Source organism: Folsomia candida, unplaced genomic scaffold (assembly GCF_002217175.1).
Source record: "Folsomia candida strain VU population unplaced genomic scaffold, ASM221717v1 Fcan01_Sc042, whole genome shotgun sequence".
NCBI lineage: Eukaryota > Metazoa > Arthropoda > Collembola > Entomobryomorpha > Isotomidae > Folsomia > Folsomia candida.
Window position 1 is genome coordinate 235452 of NW_019091234.1, and position 25301 is coordinate 260752.

At 41.7% G+C, this 25301-nt stretch overlaps 3 protein-coding genes across 4 annotated transcripts in view; 2 read left to right on the top strand and 1 right to left on the bottom strand.

Moving 5' to 3' along the window:
* The window catches only part of LOC110861429, a 54232-nt gene extending 36125 nt beyond the window's left edge, over positions 1-18107 (top strand). The window contains exons 5-13 of one of the 2 annotated variants that reach the window (XM_035844778.1): positions 1701-1826; positions 2982-3145; positions 5666-6039; positions 11733-11923; positions 15226-15345; positions 15946-16066; positions 16231-16379; positions 16451-16579; positions 16650-18107. In XM_035844778.1, coding sequence (XP_035700671.1) covers positions 1701-1826; positions 2982-3145; positions 5666-6039; positions 11733-11923; positions 15226-15345; positions 15946-16066; positions 16231-16379; positions 16451-16579; positions 16650-16679 — 1404 coding nt within the window. In that variant the 3' untranslated portion in view covers positions 16680-18107. The remainder of the gene's footprint in view (positions 1-1700; positions 1827-2981; positions 3146-5665; positions 6040-11732; positions 11924-15225; positions 15346-15945; positions 16067-16230; positions 16380-16450; positions 16580-16649) is intronic. The other variant, XM_035844779.1, reaches the window with a different exon arrangement.
* A 346-nt stretch (positions 18108-18453) lies between these two features.
* Positions 18454-20098, top strand: LOC110861491. The gene is made up of 2 exons (XM_022110610.2): positions 18454-19551; positions 19637-20098. Exons 1-2 carry the CDS (start codon positions 18501-18503, stop codon positions 19900-19902), a joined length of 1317 nt encoding a protein of 438 aa, XP_021966302.1. The 5' UTR covers positions 18454-18500; the 3' UTR covers positions 19903-20098.
* LOC110861490 (late secretory pathway protein AVL9 homolog) lies at positions 19894-23423 on the bottom strand. Its single transcript, XM_022110608.2, has 8 exons — positions 23198-23423; positions 22951-23139; positions 22783-22875; positions 22579-22714; positions 21879-22507; positions 21284-21801; positions 20288-20616; positions 19894-20118 (listed from the first exon to the last, which is right to left on the bottom strand). Exons 1-7 carry the CDS (start codon positions 23261-23263, stop codon positions 20289-20291), a joined length of 1959 nt encoding a protein of 652 aa, XP_021966300.1. The 5' UTR covers positions 23264-23423; the 3' UTR covers positions 19894-20118; position 20288.
* Positions 23424-25301: the final 1878 nt, after the last annotated feature.

The window sequence follows — 25301 nt, forward strand, 5'->3', positions numbered from 1 at the left end:
GGGCTCTCACCTCTCTCTCACCACTCACCTCACTTCTGCTGCCCATGGGACGAGGAGGACGGCGTTGCAGGTGGATGATCGTGTCACGTACTGTTTATCCTCGATTCCTTTGTTTCGCCCTCTCTTCCAGTGAAGAGAAAGTAAAGTTTCGACGCATTTCAGCTCCACTTTGCGCTACGTGTTGCCCCGGGTGGATTATTTGTTTTGACGGGGTGTGGTCCCCAGCAGATTCGATTGATCACTTGAACAATGGGCAAATGCATGTACGACTACCACCACCTGCTGTTCCGCACCGCACTCGTAAATGCTCATCATCCCCACCCAATTCGTGGCCTGGTGCTCTCTGACCTACATATTCATTTATTACCAGGGTCGTGCCAGTCAGTGGGCCTCATTCCCTTTTGTTCACAGCTTTCTTTTCACGAGGGAGGCAGGTCGGACATGATTTGGGTGGCTGATTGGCACTCTAGGTTGCTGCGTAGGCGGTCTTGACCTGCTTTTTAGGGAAGGTCCCATAGCTAAGCGTTGACTATGGGAATGGTTTACTCCCCGACAAAACGAAAGCTGTAGACGATACACAAGTTGTTTTAAATGTTTTTTACGGTATTATGTTCCCACGCGGATTATTTACCATGTCGGCGAGAAAATCTTGCACTTTTTCCTCCAATGCCGCGTTGCCTGAGGAGAGTTGACGGAGCAACAAGTATTTCATTTCAGGCACACAACAAACGCCCACATAAAATTTTGGCTTAAACGATAATAGGATTTTTTATTGCGTCGTTGGCCACAAGTGAGAATAATAATGGGTTCGGCGTTGCCCATATAATCGGATCATCAGACAAGAAATGTGCAATATATTTCGCCAATTCTTCCCTCATCGTCAGCAGAGCCAGGCTCAAAAACCTCTCCTCCACAAATGTTGTTGTGCAGGAAGTCTCCCAAGATGGTGGGGACAGTAAAAAACGGCTTCTGGAGTACACACACATACAGCAGCGGCATCACTTCCTTATGGTCGCACTTCCTTCCCTCCCCTCCCGCTGACATTCCGCACCTCGGGAGCAGGAGCAGATCGAGTGAAAGTCGTCTTAATTCTATGCCCGGGGAGCAGATTTGACTTTCTCTCTCCTTGAAGTCTTCCTTGTTGTGGCGGAAATCCAACCCACATCCAGTGAAGACTAGACCGTTGACCTCATCCGACTGTGGTGGTCCTTGTCGTAATAGGAGATAACTGATTGCGATGCTGGCATAGTCCAAACTGCTCCTGGTCCTGTCTCCTATGAAAATCAGTGTTATGCAAGCTTAGGGAAATCTGGCTTTGGTATTTGCCTAGAATCCTTGTCATGTCTCCTTCCAATTCAATCATGTCATTCGGTTGGACTTGTGTACATACGAATAAAGTGGAATTCCAGATGCTCGCAGGGATGTTGTCGAGGGAAGAAAGGGAACACTATCCAATAACTACGGGAAGAATGTGAGGAGAGAAATTCGATCAGAGTTTAGCAGTTAAACTTTGTAAATATTTAGGAGCGGATTGCATCTTGTGCATCTCTTAAGCGGTGGTGGTGGTGGTGGTGTAGGTTGACTTGGGGGCGAGATTTATGTAAAGACAGATTCGCATCCTCGACATTCCTAATTGATCAGTGGGGTCCAAATTAAGTGGATCAATATTTAACACAAAGTGTTGTCTAATGTCATTTCAGGGCCACCGAGGCTCTTCCCCAGCCATTCGGACGTTTAACCCAGAAGGGTTCAGTTTCGACGTGAACTCGCCACCGGATTCCCCTCCACCCGTGTATCACGGGTCCAGGTCACCCTCCCCTCTCTACGTAAGTTCATTACCCAATTTCCACCACCACCACCACCACGACTCAGCTCATTTACCATGTCACACAAAAATATTGCCAGCGCACTAATCCGCTTAGGCCAAAAACGAAATTCTTGTCCAAGAAATGGAATTAGGCTGATGGCAAAAGTAGCGAGTACACAGATAAGCCGTCCTTTCACTCGAACCATAACATTATTATTATTCATACCACTAGTTATCGACAAGCAACATGGCGTGCAAAAAATTCATGGAAGTCTATAATTCTATCGGAATTTGCGAATTCCTTGAAATTTATAGAAAGCTCTAAACTCTTGCTCGCATTCCGTCTCATATTTTCCGCGTGTACGTGCAGTGATGAAAGTGAGGAGCTGCCTTTCTCTCTGCGATGTCATTTGGATACATGTTTGGCTAATGGAGATCTAATTGCCGCACTCCACGCGCTGGTTTTATTATGAAATAATTGCTTCGACTTTGTTCTCGAGGTCGCGTGGGGTCGTTGTCACATGAAAGAAATGTCACGCTGTTATTACAAGTATTTCGTGCATCACAAAGAAGTGTCGTTTCAAAGTGGAGTGATCAAAGTTTAATTGAATCGTTGTAGTTTCAAGCGTAAATGTCACGGCACTTGAATAGTTTCCATTTGTCACCTCGGAAAAATTTCACTGTGCATGCGAACAGGGGAAAAATGCTTGAAAGGCATACAAATGTACAAAAGAACGTTTGAACATTTGATTCGATTAATTTGTCTGAAGTGCGACCAGGCCAGGGAAAAACTTTCTCCACTTCTGACATCTCAGTGTTCGTAAAACTGTGTTTTCTTTGTGTTTTGCTTGGCTAGATTGAAGTTGACAGTGTTCTTCTGCAATTTAACAACGTCAAACAAGTCTCAAAATTAATTAGCATGGTTCTTCCTGAAAGTTCCATATGCACAAAATGTACGAATATGTCAGCATATTTATTCACGTATTTATTTATGTGGCCATGTATGTATGTAGTATGTAGGTAGCATCAAACGCAACAAATTGAAAAATGGTTTCATGTTCTGTCTGCTTCATAATTTTGCACTAAAACTACGAATATTTTAATCTCACCGAATCCAAAACCAAATTCCATATTTTCGACCACGTATTTACTTCTTGTCGTCTACTATTTCCAGGTTCGAGCAGCATCTTTGGACATAAATCGGGCCGCATCACCGTGCCCGTCGCCGCTGGGAGAGTCGAACTTCCACGTGAGCGCGACCCAGCACTCATCCCACTCCATGGACGCCTACCCCTCTGGAAAAGTCCCCATGCTGTCCCCAAACAGTCTCTGCGTCAGGTGAGCCCAGCACGAGCCTTGTCCATCCCGATATCCAATTTCACACGAGAAGAGAGAAGGCGACCACATGTCGCCCTGTTTAGTCTGCGAAATCCCATGATGATTAAATTCTACTAGAAAGATACATTTCATGAGAAAATCAATCCCAACGTTCAAAAGCTGTGATCTCTCCCAACCAACTTTGTTGCTACACACGGGCCTTGGTTTTGTTTGATGTTGATTATTCCTTTTATGCTCAGTTTATACAACTCCTCGTTTATTTGTTCAGTTTATAAAGTCAGCGGGTTGGTTCCCAGTTGGATTATTTAGGCTGCAGGATTTTATGGGGGCATTATTTTATGGGGACCGTGAGCATTACGGCAAGATTTTTATGGACTTTTGTCATTAGCTCGCATTATTATATTGTACCCAACACCAGATTGGAGAAATATGGGCCTGCATGGACTCCAAGCTATGTAAACAACACAAACTTTCTCCTAGGTGGTCCACATTATGATTCTTTAAAACTTTGTTATTCTTTTCCAGCAATTTTATAAATTGCACACGGATCACGTTCCGTTCCGCGTGAGTGAGTGAGTGAGTGACCCAATTTAGGACGATGTGGATAGTTCGCAACATAAGCAAATGTTGCGAAAGTGCTCATTTCGTCTCCCATAAAACGCTACCACCATTCCATTTAGATCAGAGTCTGCACAATGTTCCGTTGAGTGACGTTCCCAATTTGTGCAATTTAGAGAAATTTGACGGGTAACGGGTTTCGTTTCGCGGAAAATTTCAGTCCGCGAACATATTGCTCATTACAACGTCTGGTGAAACTATGTGGCTGCCTGATTATTTGGTTAAGGCCGTAAAATAATTGAGACCTGCCCAACTTTTAATAAGGAATTATTCCATCATTTTGCTCAACTAGCAATAATTCCTGGGTTTGTGCAAAATTCCAAGCTTGTTTATTCTGTAACCTTGCAATATTCCCGACATTTGCATTATTCACAAAGCGCATAGATATTCCCCTGACCAGAACAAATAAGGCGGGCAAATATTTGCTAATGTGCCAAACTTGCAGAAAATGTATTATTACACTTCATGCAGAGTGAGACATGGAAATGGAGATGCAAGGTGGATTTATTTAGGAAGCGTAACCAAGCCTGAGAAAGATGACCGACGGGCGTGAGTAATGCAGATCTCGAACACCACGGTGCTCCGTAGAAGTATGTACAGCAATAGATAGCTCAGACTGGGCAGTTTCCCACAAATCTGACAGCATCATGTCAGCCACACGTGCACTCAACCGAATTTGTGGACATGTTTCCTCCATCGCGTCGCAAGATTGGATTAGTCATGTCCAAGGCAAACTCTCCTTTTCGCACTTTCACCACCACGACCACCAAGCAAATAAATCCATCCTGCTCGATATCTAATTAAATTATCATTTCTCCACGACCAGAATTGGAGCTGCAAACATGCCAGGTACACATGCCTCCAGTCCTGGCGTGACTTTCGTCTTTTCAGGCTAGCTTGAAATAGATTTCGTTTCCGATTGTGCATAATCGCGCTCTTTAAAACTCAATTCCGAACAGGGTCAGGGTCGCGTAATTCAATGTCAACGCTGTTCCAAGCAGTGAGACACGGCATGAATTAGCCAGGTAGCCAATTAGACAGCGAGGTATCGGTGTGCGTGAAGGTGAGCCAAGAACAATTATTTATTGATTTGATTCATAAGGAGGAGCGGGATCAAGGAAATGTCGCCAATAAATAATCCCGGCACGTGTGGACCCAAGTGCTCTTAAAATATTTATCCCGTTATCATTGCTCATAAAATTCCGTACATAATTGGATTACACGTGGCCACTCGAACGTCCACGACGATTGTCTGTCGTCCTGGGTCAGTAAGTATGCGGAGTAGGGACGAGTTCATTGAGATGGCTAATTCCATCTCATCTTCGTCCACTCCAGCCGAGTCAAGTGTGGTTGTGGGGACCAAGCCATCCTCGCCCTCCGAGAAACTGTGACGATTAAGTAGCTGGCGACAATGATGTTGATGACAATGTAGTGATGATACGAGCTGCCATGAGAAATAAAAGTTGAGTCGGCCAACTTCCAGACTGTGAACCGCCAAGGTCTTTTGTGTCGTTTGTGATTAAATCTCGTCAGATTTTCTCATTACTTGAAGTAGTCGGTTCGTGGTGCTAGATGCCAGGCCCAATTATTTACTCGTTGGTAGACATCCATCCTCGCTCCCTCCCTTTGTATGCACATGGAGAGAGACACATATATCTCATCTCATCTAATTTGTCAGCCGAGCGTATTTTATGTCTTCATCATCTTGTTACAAGTTTGTTGGGAAGAGCGAACGGCCACGTTGAGCGAACACGTAATTTGATCCGATCTTCTCATTTTATGCACATTACAGTTTATCCGAGAGAAGGAAATAGACAAGTTTTATTTTTTTTACGGAAAATGCGACGCGGATTTTGTTTGATTGAAGTAAATTGGATTTGATTTTTTCTCTTCCTTTCGTAGACGAGCCTCTCGCTGTCTGTCGCCCCTTTTCATACCGCCGATCAGTCCCAAATCACCGACGGATGGGAATTCTTCCTCCTCTCAGCCATCCGCATCCTCCACCGGCCCCTTGTCCCCCATGCTCGGCTCCCTCCAGCTGGATCTCTATCTCAAGAAGGATATCACCGTGTGGATGGACAGGATGGGCAGGATTTTCACCGTGGGCAAGGATGGGGCCTCGGGAAAGAAGGAGAATGGCGGAGAAGTGGCCAGCTTCCCCTTCCCCGCCGTGGGAAAGATGAGCAATGGTCACCATGCGGGGTCCCTCGGAAGGCTTCACTTCCGGTTGAAGTATGATCTCGACAAGTCCGACCTCCAGCTCCACGTCATTGAAGGTGAGTGAGCTGGGTGGGAGCACGGCTCGTCTCCTTACTTTTACCCAAATGTGCATGTACATGTTTCCAGGAAATGCGACTTGTTTCTCTCTCGGTCAAGTTGTGAAAAGTTGAGCATCGTTTTTTTAAGCTCGATTCCTCCACCCTTCATTCCCTCCTGCCTCGCCTGTCAATTACCGTGAAGCGAACGACACACAATCCTTCCGTATTGCTGGTTTTTTGGTCTAGGTTAAGTTTTCCTGGGTGGTTGGGAACGAAAAATAAGTGCTTCGACGAGTCCAAAGTTCTTTCGAGCGAGAAGGGTGTAAGTGCAGAAAGGAAAGAAAAGCACTATATTTGAGGAAAATAAAGCATGGCACTCTTGCCTCCATGTTCTTATCAGCACTGCCGGCAGAGACCAGGCTGCACATATTGCAACATAACACGCTCCACGGGACAAACCAATCGCTACGAAAAATAAAATATGCTCTCGGGAAACTAAATCCACGACACACCATCATTTTTTTGGGTGATGGATTTTTAGCCATTTATTCACGAGGCGAACGGATGGTTTAGATCCAATCTATCCGACTGGGATGACAGACGAACGAGGATGACGGCTCATCATCACTTGTTTGCTCATCCATCCCCGTTCGATACGTTCTCCACCATCGAGACGAGGCCTTTCTTCTGCATACGCTCCTTATGGACATTCCTCCCGTTTCGTACCCTGCTTCACACTTGACTTGGACAAGTCGTGTTTAAATAAACACTCGAGAAACACAGGGTTTAAATTGGGTTTGGCTGAACTATTTCTTAGTTTCAGCGTCTCCTTGATTTTATTCCTGCCATTGTTTCAATCCTGCATGGGACTAGTCTGATCAACCCTGATTGCGAAACGCTTGTGGATGGGCTGCTGCGTATACATAAGTAATTTTACTTGCTCTCGTTGTGTCCCTGATTAGGATTCGGGTGGAAATCAAGTACTTTCACTTTTTCCCAACTTTCTCCTCCCGACTTTCTTCCACAGTGTTTCAAGTATTTTTTTCTTCTTCTTCTTCCGAACTCCTTGTCTACAGACACATCAAACGATTCGAATTGCATAAGCGGACTGTTTTCTTTTATTTCTTGCACTGATCAAAAGACGAAAACTATTGCGTAAGGACGAAGACTGTTATGTCTGGAAAATTATCTACGGATTGTTAACTCTACTTTCTCTATGTATTTATTTTTACGCCCAATTTTATCATGAAAATGATCCAATGAGAAAAAAGTTTCTTTGTACATTGACGAGACGGATGCGAGTATAATTAGATGAATGATATGCGAGAAGAAATTTTGCTCTCTTGTGATTTTATTAACTCAGCGGTTGCTTCAGTCTATTTAATCATCCTGTTTAAACAATGACAAAAACTTATTGATTTAGGACGACGACGTGATGAGCTTGTTAAATTAGTTTGCTTTCTTTCTCTTCCTCCTCTTTTAATTGATTGCCTTGGCGTCCAACAACTTCATCAAGCAGCATGGGTTCTCTCTCTCTCTCTAATTGTGCATTTGAGCCGAGTCAAATCCGCAGCTTAATCCGGAGTCGCAATTCAAAGATTTTATTTTGAAACACGTTTCACCTCAGTTTCCACCATTTGCTAAACTATTTAATTTACATTTCCACATTTGTTATTAATGGGGACTCCTGCGGTGTAGTCTTATTTTCCAGAGCCATTGATGCGCATTAATTGCTATTGCTGAATGGAAATGAAAACATTTCTTAATTAACTGTGTCAGAAAAACAATCGTAATTAAAGCGGGCAGAATGGGACAAGCAGAGCCAAGTTGAGCCCAGCAAGGAAGAAAGCAATTAGGAATTAGGAATTTCCATCCCATTATTTTAGAAATCCAAAACGAGACTGAATTGAAAAATAATTAACTCGGAAAACAATCAAAAACTGAAAGTTTTCCTCTAGAAGGAGACGAAAGTAAGTTCAACTTTAGTGTTAAAAGCCTCATTAGCATTATTTCCATTAAGTGAAAGTTACATACTGGCTGACGTGCACGTGGAATTGGTTGAGACGGATATGATCTCAAATCTCTTGAGTGTGCATATTTACATAAGCGGACCCACTGCACATGGATCCGATTTAAATAATTCCTGATGAAAGACAAGGGTCGATAAACGTCAAGATAACGCAAGCAAATCCGTGTGGAGAAAGCACTCAGCTTTTCTTATCTCTTCTTCATCCGTTTGTTATGCTCTCTCGCGCTGTGTGAATAATTGGGAGGGAAGCGTTATATTAATGGCCAAAGTTTACATAGAACTGTGTCGGCAAAGAGCATAACAATTTTATTTATAAAAACGTCCATCAAAAATAAAGTGGTTTTCAGTCGTAAAGTTGGCAACTTAGCAAGGAAAGCAGGCTGTGTCGCGTCGTGCTTGAGATTTACTTTTTTTATTGGTGCCGTAATGAATTGAGTCGTCTTTGCCTCTTTGAAATGATCCCTAGCGAATCAGGACCAATTTTCGGTGAAGGCTTCTCCCTCCTCCCCAGCAGAAAATGAGGAGGAGAAAGTAATAACAACATAATCCGCACATCCAAGGGAAATGCCTACTCGCTCCACTTCCACCACACTACTTTTATCCCCATTTTTCATTATTCCGACTCATTTGAAGCATTCGAGTTGGGCTCCAGTTTGAACTTGGAGGAGATAAAGTTATTTCCAGTTTCTTGCGTATGTGATACTCGTAAGTTCTCCTATGCTTGTACATACATACGTATGAAAGTATATGCTGCTTTTTGTCCACGCTTCTTTGAGTGGTAGAAATTTCCGTCGTCAAAGTACAAACTTGACGGATCAAAAACATCCTTTGAATTCCCATCGAGTTCAATAGTTCTTTTCTCCCGTGCTGTTTTCCCTCGTCCTCTCCTGGACAGAAATCTCACAAAGGAAAGCTCAAAATTTTGTTGCTCGATAAGAGATAAAAAGTAGGTCTGTTTGTAAACAAATTTTGTTGTGGGCGTTGGCAGGAAAATAAATCATTCGAAAGTAAAAAAAAGTGGTGGTGACGACGTATGTATGAACTCAAAAAGTGAGCAGGGTACACGTGTACGCGTAGGTCGTCGTGATCAGCATCTTCATGAAATATTAATGCGTCGTGTGGTTGCCTTCTTCACTCTCGGTTTGTTTGTCTCTCGAGTCTTTATCATGGATGCGGAATTGATTCTTTCGGCGTATCGAGCAGACGATTTCCATTCCGGTTCGAAATAACAAGTCGGCGACGAGTACAATCTGCAAATTGAATCTTTTTGGACGAGACCTTGATTTCCTTGAGGAGGGAAAAGTTGTTGTCGTGTCAGGACGTACAACCTCACGTTGGACCAATGACAGATATGTACAGCGTTGGTGAAGCTATGCACAACACGAGCTTTCGCCACCCAGTCGTCGAGGGCGACTAGTTGTCGATCTGATATACATTTGTATAACCAGTTTGATTTTGGGTTCCTGTTTTCCCCTCCTTCCTGCTTTGCTTACGTGCTAACTCAATTATTGTCTGCTCATTGGATTGGATTCGTGTCACTTGATTGTCGTCAATACGTCGCTTTTCATTACCAGGTTAGCTTGTTTTCCCCAAAATAATGTGATATGATGCAAAGGGCGACGTGACGATGCCACGCAACCCCGTAATCTTGTTTCCATTGAAAGTTGTGTATTTTTAGCTCCTTTTTGTGCTCCCGTGTCATTAAGCTGCTTAAATTTTGAACTTATTGGCTTTTCCTATTGTTATGATAGCTGTTTTTTCTGACTCAGGGAGGATTTAATTGCACGGCGACGTATGTAGGTAGTGACCTTGGCGTCAACTTTTTTCATTATTTATGATCCTCAAGATTTTCTGTGACTTGAGTCACAGCATAATAAATTTATTACGACGAATAAGAAACTAAACTAATTGGATAATAACAATTTTTACGGACCAAACTTTTCTCAATTTAAAAAAGAACGAGTTCTCTGTGGCGTCGTTAAAGCGTCCACCACGCGTGAGCACGTAGTCACTTTTTTCTTATCCAAATCTTGTGAATTTCGTCACACCTGTCGAGCCAGAAACTGAATACAAACTTGTAAGTACACATACATACCATTACACTTCTCGAAGGAAGAACTCACTCTCGTACGGTTGAATCCATTTGACTTATGGTTTGCTTTTCCTGCTCCTGCTTTCACTAAAATGTTGTTCAAAAGAGCAGAGCAAATTTCTGCTACGCTTGAAGTGGTTTTGTAGGTATGAAAACAAGGGGCACATACATAACAGCGAGCAGGTAAATGCGTATCTATAGTGCAGGTGCCTATTCAAGGGGATGTCGACCTGAACCACTTTCTCTGACGGCGATGAGGTTCACTACATACCGTTTATTACGGCTTGGACTTTAGTGTTGACTTTACTCGATGTTACTTTACGCTCAGCTTGGCCGGGTTCGGTGGTCGTAGTAGGAATAACCAATTTCTCTTCTGGAGAGATATGCCATCGCAATGTTGACCTTATGGAAAAGATGTCCTCGCCGTGTGTACTTTAACGAAGTTCGAAGAGTCCGCACGTCTGGGGCTAATGATGCAATGGAAAGTGACGGCTTTGGGTGAAATGATATTTCCCGACCTTTCGAAACCAAGTTGCTCCCCACAAATTCGGAACGACACAAAATCCCTCCTTTGTACTTACTTCCCCAATACAACTGAAACCTATTCACGGTCAAAACCTTGCACTTTTCGATTTCTTTCAAGATTTACGAGACCAATGCTTTCAATCTGTTTCCGCTCTTGTATTTACTCGTTTTTTACCAGTTGGATCGAAGTGGACTTTTGAATCGGTTTTAATCCTGGCTTTGATTTCTTGTTTCTCTCCTCGAAAGAGAATCTTACTTTTGTTTGTCATGAATCAGGTAACGGATGAAAGGTTGCCCTCACTCCGATTCGGCTGGACTTCAATCCGCCCTCAGTCTTACGTGAAAAAAGGGAGAAAAGAGAGTGGAGATGTGTGGCGGTGGGTGGCCCTGGCAGCCCTTTCTTCTTTCACCCTTTGTCGTCCTCTGCCCTATTTTTTGCCTGCCAAATTAACAAGCGGGATCCTTGCGTGGGTTACTTTTGGATTGGATTAAAAATACTCCAGAATTAATATGAACGATTCCCTACAGATTTTTGGAAGAAAGAAAGAGGGAGAAAGTTAGCGAGAATAAGATCTATTTTCATTTCGATTGTAGTATCGAGTCGAGAGAGAGGCAAATGACGACGAGGACGAGCGATGAGATGAGAGTAGATTTGCAGGTTGGAAAAGTTTTCGCCTTTTTAGAGGGCACCAGAGTGTAATCAGAAAAAGAGACTCGTCGAGTTATGCAATGGACCGCACATAGCGATCTCATTACAATAATTAAGTAAGAGGCGAATTAAAGTCGGCACGAAAGTGCGCAGCAGGATCTCGTTGCATAATGAATAATGAAGAAAGTGTTCTCTTCACCGTGGAATAACCGATGACGGTGACGACGACTCTGCCAACTGGAATGCCGCTTCGTTTATTTAATAACCTTGAAAAATGTGGCATTTTCTCATCTTGAGAAGCCTTCGTCTCGAGTGGAGTGACAACAAAAGATTCCAAAAGTGACAATTCCGTCATCAGATTACATAATGTTCCAAAATTGAGCTGCAGTCCTCCTAACCTTTCCCTTTTTTTGCAGCTCTGGATCTGGCGAAGGGTGAAATTTGTGGTTTCAACGATCCCTACATCCGCGTATTCCTGTCTCCAGAGGTGGACACGAGGAAGAGGGAGACGAGCATCCACCGCAACGAGTCCAACCCATTCTTTGACGAGCACTTCAAGTTCCCCGTCAGCCAAGACGAGATCAAGGAGAAGGGCTTGATGCTACAGGTAGGTCGCTCGCTACTCACTTTCTCCCACTGAAAAGGACTTAATTAAATCTGCTAATTAACTGGGACACACGTGAGTATGCACGTTTGAAATTGTACTCACATTACGTCCTCCTGCAAACAATGGCAGCAAACAAGAGTATACATGTCGACTTCCAAGAAAGCCTCAGCGCTCACTTTGTTAGCGTTTGTGTGTTCTGTTGGTCGGATGTCGTCCATGTGTCACCAAAGAGTCGTGATAGAGTGCATAGCTGGAAAGCATTCGTGAAGCTGGAGCAGCCAGATTCGCGTTTAAGAGGAAAAGTTAATTAATGTAATTACCCATCCACGACATTGCACGACACGGGGGGCGCAGGTAATGAAATGGATGTGATGAGCTGGAAGCTTCCCTCGAGTCGTTTCCTACCTAGCAGCACATGCACACACGTACGTTCATGTGTGCATGCCTCCTTAATTACATATGGGTCGAAAAGTGGTTGCTTTTAGCGTCTGCCTCCCCTCTGGCAGTGCGAGGAGACGGGACAGACAGGTAAATAAACAAGACGGTCGAGGAGTGAAAGTTACGATGCCTCCCAATCAGCAGTAGTTACGTATGTGAAGTACGTATCTGGGCGAATGGAAAGCTAGGATCAGTGCATTGCGTGACATTCAGTAAATAAACTCAATGTCACCCAATCCACTAGAGACACCACAGACGACAACCAAATTAAGTCTGCGGATAAAAAAATAGCGTAGAGTATCATATCATTATTCCTGGATTCGTGCAGCATAAAAAGACGAAAATTGAATCCATGCATTAGGTGCACTACTCAGGTGTCAAACGAGTTGAGCGTCTGCACTGTACATACTTACAAGGGAACCTTAAGTACTGTCACCTCTCGATTTCCTTCGGAATAGCCTTATTCGACAGATAATTTAGTGAAACAAAAACTTTGTCATAGAACATGCGGTGCAAAATCGCGTTTTCGCGAAATATTTGGCGAGAGCTGCACCAAAACCTGCCATTTGCCCAATGCTTTTAACATAGCCACCAGCCTTTCGAATGATGAAATGAACTTTATAGAATCTCAATAAATTATATTTGTACCTGTCCGCGTAATTTCAGCCCGATCACGAATATGCAAAAAATGATGCAAAGATTCGCAAATTTTTTGCAAATTGCGAAAATATAAAAATATCCGCAAATTTGAATTTCTTCGTTTTTTTAATTCAACAAATTGATCAGTTTAACTGATATAAAGTATACTTTTCTGATTGCCAAAAAATTACAAAAATTTGCAAAAGATTGAAGTTTACAATTTTTAAATTCTGCTTTTTATAGAAACTTAAGAATTATCATATATGCTGGTATGAGCGAATAAAAAAAGCTAATTTGTTGAACAATTAAAACATGCTAACATTGCAAAAAATTCTACATATTGAACTATAAAATTGCACCAAGTTTTTGCAACTTGTAAAAATAAATACCACAAATAATTACGAAAACCACGTAAAAATAGATTATTTAATTTATTTTCATGAAAAATTGCGAAGTTCAATTTTTTGAAAATGTGTGCAAATTTTTTGCAGTGACAAAAGTATATTTTATATCAGTTAAACTGATCAATTTGTTGAATTAAAAAAACGAAGAAATTCAAATTTGCGGATATTTTTATATTTTCGCAATTTGCAAAAAATTTGCGAATCTTTGCATCATTTTTTGCATATTCGTGATCTGGCTGAAATTACGCGGACGGGTGCAAATATAATTTATTGAGATTCTATAAAGTTCATTTCATCATTCGAAAGGCTGGTGGCTATGTTAAAAGCTTTGGGCAAATGGCAGGTTTTGGTGCAGCTCTCGCCAAATATTTCGCGAAAATGCGATTTTGCACCGCATGTTCTATGACAAAGTTTTTGTTTCACTAAATTATCTGTCGATTAAGGCTATTCCGAAGGAAATCGAGAGGTGACAGTACTTAAGGTTCCCTTGTTAGATATGCGATATACGTAAGACTCGTATCTGGCAAGGTACGAGTTTCCGTGTCAAAGTGACAAATTATGGCGATACTGATAGTGGCGTCAATAGACACTGCTCCTGACCCATCAGCGTAAGCTTTTATAGACAAGCACGCATAACATCACAAACTCATAGATTTCATCCTCGCTTAACACTTTGGCCGTATTCCTACCGAGATTCCATATAATGCAAGGAAAGTTGTTAAACAATTTCTTTGAGCTCCAGCCTTGAGCTGTTTTGGCTTCAGTTTCCACGAGTTTTATGATACCTATGCCCATCTCGCATCATCCGTGCTGTTGAGCTGAAAACGATCTCTTTTTTATGCCAGGTGAAAGTTTGCAACCAATCAAAAAAACCTTGAACTCTTAGAACTCTAAAATGAACTCGATAGATGCTGAATCCAAGGGAGAGTTGAATACATGTATTTATAAAAAAAATAGAAACCAGAGACAAACAGAAATAAAGCTGCTTGCATTTCGCCAGCGGAAACGAAGACGATGATCATGGAGAAAGGAAATCGATTTATTTCGCTTCTGCCTCTCCTTCCTTCACTCTTTATTTATTTTCTCCACAAAAATGTGGCAAGTTGATGGATGTTGGTCGGAGAATGTGGTCCATTTATTTGATGAGCAGTACATCAATACAGAGTTGACTTCCTCCATGGGATGAACAACAAGCAAATAAAAAAGAACACAACAGCAGCGATTCTCCTCTATTTGCATCTTGCTGAGTTTGACGAAGCAATTTGTCAGGGAAAATTGATCGAAACCTGGAGGACCAAGTCAGCCAAAGTTCCTTTTCAAAGTCAGTTTAAACCGAAAAGCCAAATAAGACTGGGGGCAAATCACATCCGTCTTTTATCCGGTCGCATTCTTATCACACAAAGAAAATGATGACGCGCTGTACGACTCGGCAAAACTTTTCCGCAAAGCGGTGACAATTTCGCAGCCATTTATACGGAATATGTAGTTCCGCTGACACACAATACGACCAAGGCTGACTTTCCTCCTTTTCTTTATGACACTTACCTACGTGCACACAAAGCGTGTGGCTGGATCATGCCACGGCGTGTGAAAAGGTTCTATTTACAGTGGAGATCCTTTCCATTTGATGCTACGACGATAAAAGTATTCAAATTTCGGCACAATTTTTACTACGTCAAGTTTTATTCAGACTCGTGAAAAACTTATCATGATTCCTTGCACCAACTTTCTGACACGTACAAATGCACAAACCAACTTCGTACTGTATCACCATCTCCTGCACATCTTTACATAAACGTGTTTATTATTTGAATAATTTAGGTGCTCGACAATGACAAGTATTCTCGAACGGATGTGGTTGGTGAGGTTTCCTTCGCTCTCGAGGACTTTGACATCACAACAAACCTCGAGATTTTTGCGGATATTGTCCAGAATAAAAAGGTGAGTTTTACATATGAATTGCCCATTTTTGTTGACATGAATTGAGTGCACGTACCCACTTTCGGCTAGTTCACAATCAAATCAAAGAAATACAGCCAATAAATAACAACTTGGCAACCTTTTAGTCTCCTTTTGTATCACATTAAGAAAGTGGTCATGGTCTGATTCGGAGGAGAAAGTTTGTTCCAATTTATGTTGGCTACACACAAACTTTCTCTGTTGTACGATTTAAGAGAAACTGATATTAAATTCTGTTTACAAACATGCTCCGAAAAGTTATAGTGAAAATTCTGGAAATGCAGATTCTGGTTGGAATCTTTCTTGTTTGTTTAAATTATTTCTCGAGGACGGGCATATGGACAAGAGGTCCTTTGATGAAATTACGTATCATGCGACATTCACTGTGAATTATTTTAATGGAGAGCGAGCAAGGGAGCAGTAATAATTACTTATGCATGGAAATATGTACGGAGGACTTTGTCTCATTTTTTTACGACTACCCTCGTGCTACGTGACCACCTTTATGACCCAGGTCACCACCGTGGTTAATGAGAAAAAGGAGAAATTCCTCCATTTATCACGACTTTCTCTTTTCCGCAGCCATCTGGAGAGAAGCAGGAGATCCTTATTTCTCTGTCCTACTTGCCGTCGGCAGAACGCTTGACCGTGGTTTTGCTCAAAGCTCGTAATTTACATCCGCCAGATAACAAGGACACGATCGGTAAGTGGAACTACTCATTTAATCCGATTCCAAGTTTTTCCCGTCCAACTTCCTCCGCCGGAAACGGACGTTAGAATAACAAGACTTGGCTCACACGTCCCTCCAACTAGAGAACTTGGAAGACCATGTTTTTTTACAAACTTTTTCCCTTGTCCAATTTGCAGACCCGTTCGTGAAGGTGTATTTGCTTGGTGGTGGGAGAAGACAGAAAAAGAAGAAGACAACGGCACGGAAAAATTCAAACGATCCCGTCTGGAACGAGGCATTCACCTTCTCCATCACGTCTGCCAACTTGTGCAACTGCAGCATTGAGGTGAATGCGAAGGCAGCCAAATTTTGCACGAGTCTAATTTCTGTAATTAATAACAATTGGGTGAATGACAGATAAGCGTGTTGGACCAGTCGAATGATCTCATGGGAAGCCACGCCCTGATTGGGTCTTGCATGCTAGGACCACATCAGAAGGGGTCGGAACTCACTCACTGGACAGAAATGACACACAACTTGCGTCAGGTTAGCTAACGACACTGCGACACAAATTATCCAATTGTTGCTTAATCATTAATTGTTTATGAAAATCTAGACCATTTCCATGTGGCATGTCCTCACGTGAGAAGAAAGCTATGCTAAGAAGAAAGGTAGGCGAGGATTGTCGTGAGGATGAGAAGAACCTGCACAGGCTGCATGGACCCTTTAATGAATGTTAAGATGGTGGATAAACGGGGTAGAAATTAAATATTTTGTGGAGGAGCTTGACGAATTCGGAGAGTCGATAGAGGCAGAGAGAGAAAAGAGAAGAGAGAAAAAGTATATTGCTGGTCGTCGTGAAATGCTCTGAACACGATAAATTGTCGGAGCAAAATAATTAAGTACGATTAATGTAAATACAAAAAATAACAATAATTATCAAACTAACTTTTATCTTACATGATTTACTCTGACGATAAAGTGATGTTTCTGGTTTGTTAGAGAACCGTTAGTAAGTTTGTCTTGTTTGACAGTGAAACATCATTATTCAACAAATTCAACTTTATGTGCGTCTGTCACCATATTTTGTACGTTACATGACGTCGATCGAGGAACGATTTTATGCCAAAAGTATTACCTACGATGCAGGTAAAAAAACGGAGTAACATTTATCTTGTAAAAATATTAATACGTACGTACTCGATGTTAATCTCTAATCATTGTACAGTGGATTGACAACATGCTTGTTGTCAATATTATTAATTTATTGTGCATGTGCGAAGGTGGTAAAAAATGTTCAATGTTTTTAAAGATATTTAGTGTAATTGCATAACTTATATGTAGTTGATTCACAATCAATTCTTTGTAATCGTCAGTGGTGAAAAATCATTCATTTTCTAAGCAACCTATATTCATGGTTGGAACCTAGTTAAATTCATTCACAAGTATTTTCGTGGTGTTGTGATTAATCAACGTATTATTGAGGAATTTCTCTATTTCTGTCCTTCAAGATATTCAGATTTTATAGGTTAAGATGCTACAGATGTACTTCGTATTGATTGTTTCTGCAGACTCTGCAGACTCTGCATATAAAAATTTAGACAAAATGTGGATTAGATGACCACCAAAATACATAACTAAATATTTACGTACTTGTGACCAATCTCAAAAAAATAATAATTTCATAAGCACCTTACACTTGAAAAGTCATCTATTATGTCCGAGAATATTATTATTATCATTCCTAATTTGCACCTTGTATGTAGCTTAGTCGTAGTTTAGCTGAATGGTGAAAGTGAAGTGAGATTGTGGATAACTGAGGGTACAAATGACAATTAAAGCAGCGACCTGTTCTCTTTGTGGTATACGGTGATGGATCAAAATCTAACTAAATTCTCCTCTATTACATAAATTCATATAGGATAAAAAGTAACCAATCTTATTCATGGAACGTATATTCAAATTTACGTAATTTACCACGTAGGATTTTGACTTTAGTTTCGTGGAGTCGATATTGTTAACCAAACTGGTTGTAAAAAAACTGTTTAATAAAAAAAGTTTTAATTTAAAATTGCTTATTCATCAGTTGTTTACTTTGCTACCGAGTAGCCCTTGATATGGGTTTGGACCGCATAATCTCAGCATTTGCAGGAGGAAATTTGCATGCAGTCATACATACTTTGATCAAATTTGACGACATGAGATGACTAATTTCATGCAGACTGATTGCAAATGATCTCTCAATATCTCATAATACCATGTACTCACAATCTAGTGTTTGCACAATACGTGCTAATACCTACTAACAAACAGAAATATCTACATACTTACAGACAGGTGAGTCTAACCTTCAATTCCATGTATTTTACCGACATATTTATATGTATGTAGAGGTAGATATGGTTGTGCATAGTCTCAATCTCTCACATCAGCTGAAAGGACGAACCTCCAGTTTTCCAGCCGCCTGATGACGTCCACCAAGAACGTTTTTGTCCCCACGGCGAATGGAATTATTGAGAAAAGTGGTGTTGACCATGGGGAGGCGAGCGGACCTCGCGTCGGACTACGTCTCACGGCCGACCAGGCAGCCTTCATTCTCAACAAGCACGAGCTGATCCCCCCCATTTGCTCCCCTCTCACCTTCACCTACGTCGATCGTGGCTTCAACAACCGAACCTACGTCGTACGAACGGAGGACCCAAAGGCCGAGTTTGTCATCCGCCTCACAGGAAATTGTTGGACGAGGATGAAAACGGAGAACGAGGTGGCAGCAATCAGTCACCTCTCGTCACAAACCAATCTCGCCCCCACACTCCCCACCATTCTCGCATTTTCCTCGTCCAAGGAGAGGTCAGGGGTTGGGTCAGAGTACATCGTCATGAGCAAGCTGAGAGGTGTCCCCCTGGACGAGATATTTCTGGGGTTGAGCTCCATGCAGAAGAAAAAAGTACTGCGTGGCATAGCAGCTTTGTTGGGTGAGATGAAGATGCTAGCATTTTCGTCCATTGGATCTCTCCAGTTCGATGATAATGACGCTTCCTCGTGTGGGGAAGGATTCAAGCTGGTGGAGGACAGAGGAGGTTCTGTTTACAGTCGGATCGTGGTCGGACCTGGGCTGGAGGCAGGGTGTGGCCCATTTCAAACCTATCTCGAATATCTTAGAGCAACCTGCACCACAGAGTTGAAGCACTTGAAAGGATGCCCATTCCTCATGGAAGAGCAACGTGACGACGAGTCAACAAGTATGACGGAGTTGATAGCAAGGATTGAGAAGTTTGTGGACGTCATGTGTGACCCGAGGAGGACAAAGTTTGGCGAGGACGTAACGAATGTCAGTATAGTGTTCACTCATGGAGATTTTGAACCTCGAAACATGTTGGTGGACGAGGATACGCTGGAAATTACGGGTTTGGTCGATTTTGAATTTTCTGGAGCATTTCCTGAAGATGACGACTGGATGGCTGGATTTCAGTGGATTGGGGCGACAACCTCTGAAGAAGAAGCATTTGGAGACGGTGGTACTGATAATATTTTCTTTGTTAATAAAATTTACATGCTTCAAATAAGTTGTACAACTAGTTTTTTTGTATAATACCAATTAAGAAGTCAACACTGCCGAGATTTTATGCAGACCAAACGAATTGAGTGACTTGAGGGCATACTTTCTCCAGCAGTGTGAATCTCTCGGAGTCAGAACCCCACAAAATATCACAGGACACGGGACGCGAGCTCTGATGTACCATTTTCGTGGAAACATAGCGCCGTGGTGGATGCGAGAAGATATCACACCAACCCCACCAGAGTGGACTCCAGCACGAAGCAAAGCTAGACTTAGGATTGCTAAGGTTTTGGACCAATTCGGATTTTAAAATTGTGATGTGATGGATCGATTTTATTCAATATCACGCAAATGCACTTGCAAATAACATCATTGAGTAAATAAATTTGTGGGTGTAACTTGATATTAATAATAAAAAAGTACAATACGTAGTGTTCGTATCTAATACTACAGATGGTGGTTGTCTGCATAATAATAAGATATCAGGTCGTGTCGTGTACGAGGGACACAAAGACGTACGTGCTGACTGTAAATTGCATAAAACGAGATAAGTATTTCACATTGACTTGTCTTTGGAATTATTTAGACCGGTGGTTCCGTCCGACAGTGTGACGCAACAAACTTATTTAAAGCTTACATAGCATAGGCAAGGTTAGGTAACTCTTGTAAGGTACATAATTTGCATAGGAATTAACCTTAGTTCGTGAACCACACTGACTGCGATTGCCTTTCCTCAACAACCTTCTCAACTCTGGCTCCACCATTGTTGACGCTCGCCGACACCGGGAGAGAAGAAGGGGCAGGAAGAGGAGTTCCGCCTTGCGGAGCGGATTCTGTGGCAGTATTCGCTTCCTCAGATCCGATTTCCACACCGGTTGGCGTATTCGTTACGACGGAACTCCACCAAGAGGAGAGGGCGCCCTTCGCTTGGGTGAGGGCACCACCCACAGCCTTGCCCGTCGACGCTACCGCCTTTCCAACAGCTTGGTTGAGTTTTCGACCACCCTCCGTCTTTTGCATGGAACTAAAAAAAGAATGGTGATAGTAATTAATTACTAGAAGAGCTTATTCATATGGCGCGTGTAACTAGGGCATCCAAAATCGGTTTTTCCGATTTTGTAAAACCGGTTAATAACCGGTTTTCGATTTACCCGAAAACCGGTTTTACAATTTTCCGGAAAAACGGTTTTGTGAAAAACCGGTTTTACAATTTTATACAAAACCGGTTTTGACACTCTCGAAAACCGGTTTTCGGTTTTTAATAAAACAAACTTTTTTGGAGTTAATACTTACTGTTTCTTATTGTGGACATAAGAATTAACTGCTCTGTAATCCCTTATTCACAAGTTTGGATTTAATTTTAATTTTGCATTCAATTTTTGTCGATTATATTTACAAACTTTTTAAAATTTGCACTAAAACCGATTTTAAAAACCGGTTTAAAACCGGTTTTGCACAAAATCTAAAACCGGTTTCGCAATATTTTCCAAAATCGGATTAATCGAAAACCGGTTTTGTGAAATTTTCCAAAATCGGATTAATCGAAAACCGGTTTTACGAAAATTCCAAAAATCGGAATAATCGAAAACCGGTTTTACGAAAATTCCAAAAATCGGAATAATCGAAAAACCGGTTTTTCAAAATTTTCCGATTTTGGACGCCCTACGTGTAACTAATATGTCAATTCATACTGAGCGAGTCTTAGTTTCACATCATTCACTCCCATCTGACCAGAACAGGGGTGACCTGGAGAAATGAGATAAATTCCTGGTGTGTCCCTCTCCTCCGAATTGATATATCCATCCCACAACTTCCAATGGTGCGTGTTCTGCCAGGCGGTGATAAACTGCGCCCCAAAACAATCCCTGGCTCGATTTCCGTCCTCCATTTGACTCGTTCTCATTAAACACATCAACCAATACTTGAACTGTGCTCTGATCCATTCATTGGAGGAGTTGGCCTCTTGTTGGGTGACATTTCGCACCACATTCTCCGCAAATCTGAGATCCTCAGTCGTGAGGGTGACCAATTTCTTGAGAGCGGGACACGAAATTTCAACAGATCCATCTTGCATCTCCACTATGACGTCTACCAGGTCTCGTTTTTGTTTGAAGAGAATGTTGGTTGCGCCCACGACAAAGCCTCGCACGCCAGAGTCTGAGAGCAGATCCATGTAGTGAAGGGAGAGGTATGGGTGGCAAAGATAGCCCTATTATGTGTGTATTAGTATTATATTATATATCTAATCTGTAATATGAAATAAATAAGTAAAGAATGACGGTGTACCTTGCAAAATATGTTGAGCGGAAGTCCTGCATCCGCAGCAGTTAGTTGAACTGCAGTTAGAAAATCTGGAATGTCATTGCTCATTTTCTGATCAGAACTGTTTGAAAATCCTGATTCGAAGGATCCTGCTTCAGAAGCTGGAGTTCTTAGCTCGTTGAGTTCAATCCGGCCAGCATCATCCGTCAAATCTAGCGTGGTAGGCGCCTGACCAGATCTAGTTGAGACAGACCCTTGAATTAGAGAGCTGTTAATGAGATCTTTCCTCGTTTTTAGTTTTTCAGATGTTAAATCCGGATAGATTTTAGTCGTCGGCTCGCCCTTATCGTCTGATTTGGTATCCGGGCTGGATTTCTCAGCATCCATCTTCTCCACATCTTCAACTTCAAATGAACATTCAGGCGAACTAAATTGGGGCACAATTGACATCGTTTTTGAAGTTTTGACACAGGCAGACTCACTCAAACCATACTCAAGGGTGAGGGGGATGAGCGAGACGAGGGTTAAGAGGGCTGAGCAGAGCGAACTGACGGATGTGCCACGGAATAAAATGCGCTTCTCCAATAGTAATAATTTTAACAAGACAAGAACTTCGTGACGAAATGTGAAAATTAAATCTCGTGGAGATAAACCTGAGAATTAGTCAGTCGTAACATCAATTTCTTGATTTACTCAATACGCCATTCGTTTCGTTATTACTCACCAACAAATGCTTCTGGTGTAGTGAGAAGGTCAGGAGTAAGGCAAGCGTTCAGATTATGATAAGCCTTTTCTAAAATCGAGACTTTGGCAAAATCTCCTTCTCGAAAGTAGGCATCAGTTATAAGGGACATCTTAACCTAGAAGAAAGAAACCCCTCTCCAGTTAGTCCAACAGATTAAAGCATTTATGATCGTCGGAGGCGCACCTGAATATGTCCATACAAGGGGTACTTGCTCAGTACGCAGATACTCTTTTGAATAGTGGATCTGGTCACCTCGTCACCTTTATTCTTTATTTTCTGCAAGGGCAATTTATAATTATGAGGAAGCAAACAACTCCACATATTAAATACATAAATGATATTAATGGTCACCTCAGCATCGATCTGTTGAAAGCACGCCACCCCAAAGACCGTTTCTCCTGATCGGTGCAAGGAGGGGAGGTGGAAATATACAGTGTCCGTCGTAAAATTGTGGGCTCCATCCGGCATCGCCAACGTCGGCAAATGCTTCCACGCCGTCTTCTCGATATCCATCTCGAACGGTGGGTAAGCAAATTCTATCTGAAAGTGAAACGCTTCTTAACATTTTTCCCAGCTTCAAAATAAGTCGTCCACCCACCTGACATCCTTTCTTATGATGGAACCCGACCACAACGACATGCTGGATGGGGAAATGCAGCTCCATTTTGACACTGGACTGAATGCTAATACTAGGTTAGCAGTGGGGGGTTGTCATTATTGCTTCGAGTGGACCCACCTCCCACAAGATGAGCACTGATTAATTAGTGAACAGAAATAAATACTGAGGCAGCAGCAGCAGCAGGAGCATATGTAAAGGGTTGGATTTTCGCCGCCCCCTCAATCCGCTCTATGCTAGGTGCTACACATTGAGTCTACATACTTATACTTACATACTAAATTAGTACAGTTTTACAGTGAATTTATTTCAAAATGTACAATAGACATTTACAGAAATTATATTATTAAATTATGATTATATGAAATATGTTAAATCCTTTATTTGTATACATAGGTTTTTGATCATAGATTCTCTAACCACCATTTTAGTACAATGCATCTTTATTCATATTTTGCATGCAAAACTTCTGCTTTTTCTATCAATTTGAAAAACTAGTATAGTTCATCCTGTGAGGTAAAAATTCACAGAAATATCTTGAAATTTATTTCATATTCATAAATCTGATGTATCCTTCACCTTTGTGCCAAGTTTTAGCCTTCTAAAAACCAGGAGGGTCACCCTTATGGGGTTGCCCCCAGGGTGCATAAACTTTTTTGTTGTCCGTGGTTTCTCCTAAGGGGGTGGTGCCAGGACGATTTTTAGCCCGAGTCAGGGCTTATGGAACCGTCGTGTCAGTCCATCTGTCCGTCTGTCCGGCAAGATAGAGCCAAAACGGCTGAACCGATTGACTTAAAATTTGTATATACCATATGCATATTGGACAAAGTTAGGAAACGAGTTCGAAGATGGGCGAAGTTGTATTAAATGGACACAGAACTTATAAGCTAACCGAGAAAATCATGGAAATATTGATGACTGTGTTGCATTTGCATAAACCGTTTGAGAAAATGGGTTAGTATTTGACGTCGTCAGGAATTTGGTCACCACATCCTCTGAACCAATGAATCTGAAATTGATCTAGGTATATCCAATATTATACTGACAAAATTGAAGATACAAAACAGCAAAAAAATCCGAGCAATAATTAATGAGAGTCCAGATAGGGTTGGAACAGTTGGAAGTTGTGGTATCAAGTGGCTTTGGGTGCGTGGCCTGACACCTCTAAGGATAAATGCTATATGAAAATGAGAAAACATGATGAAACGGGAGATATATGGACAAAATGTGACCTATGTGCTCTCCTGGCATAGGGAACAAGGAATTATTACCAATTAAGATAAAAATTATTTTCGACCAGGACAATTCCACATCGAAGACTTAAAACATCAAGGTATTAGAGCAAGTTTCACTCGTACGTAGGAAATGTTTGTGGAATGATAAAAATCTGACTGCATTTTTCCAGGATTGTAGGAGAGAATACGTGGAATTTGGTGGTTGTAAAGAGAGTAATAGATGTGAAGAAGGGCAGTTAGCCTAGTGGTAGGGCGCTCGTCCGGCAAACGGGAGACGCGGGGTTCGATTCCTCGCACCACTCTTCAAAACATATTTTTGCTCTCTTTCGCGTATTACAACTACCAAAAATCCCACAGGATAACATGTTGTATAGACTTAGGGAAAAAGTGCACCAGATCCAAAACCTTCAACATGAGAAGAGATAATTTAAAAGGTTCAAGAAAAGAGAAATGTAATGACAAAATCAACTTTGGAAAAATTAGTAGAGTCTACGGCAAAGAGTTGAGGGTATGATTGACGTTCATGGTGTAAATACCAAATACTGAGGTATCACTGAAAAAAAATTGGCTTCTGCGCTAACACAAGCGAAATTTCTAACTGTCAGAGGAGGTCCACTCTTTCATGTTGAGGAACATTGAGCATTTGCTCTACATCTTGTACTGCAGCAATGTAATGGAAATGTAAACGGCGTTCAATCTGCATCTGAAGATGCAGAAATAATGCGAACTGAACCAGCAACACAATCTACACATTATAATACAACTATAGAAATACTTGACATGTTTGTTAGGAATCTGAACAATAGGGTCAAAGTTAATAAATTCTAAGGTAATGCTATCCATATAATTTT

Coding starts and splice junctions, on each gene's coding strand:
- LOC110861491 (XM_022110610.2), top strand. CDS start 18,501: ATGACGTCCACCAAGAACGTTTTTGTCCCCACGGCGAATGGAATTATT. Junction 19,552..19,636: donor AGAAGCATTTGGAGACGGTG/GTACTGATAATA, acceptor ATACCAATTAAG/AAGTCAACACTGCCGAGATT.
- LOC110861490 (XM_022110608.2), bottom strand. CDS start 23,263: ATGGAGCTGCATTTCCCCATCCAGCATGTCGTTGTGGTCGGGTTCCAT. Junction 22,715..22,782: donor CCTTGTATGGACATATTCAG/GTGCGCCTCCGA, acceptor TCTTTCTTCTAG/GTTAAGATGTCCCTTATAAC. Junction 21,802..21,878: donor CGCTCAACATATTTTGCAAG/GTACACCGTCAT, acceptor CACACATAATAG/GGCTATCTTTGCCACCCATA.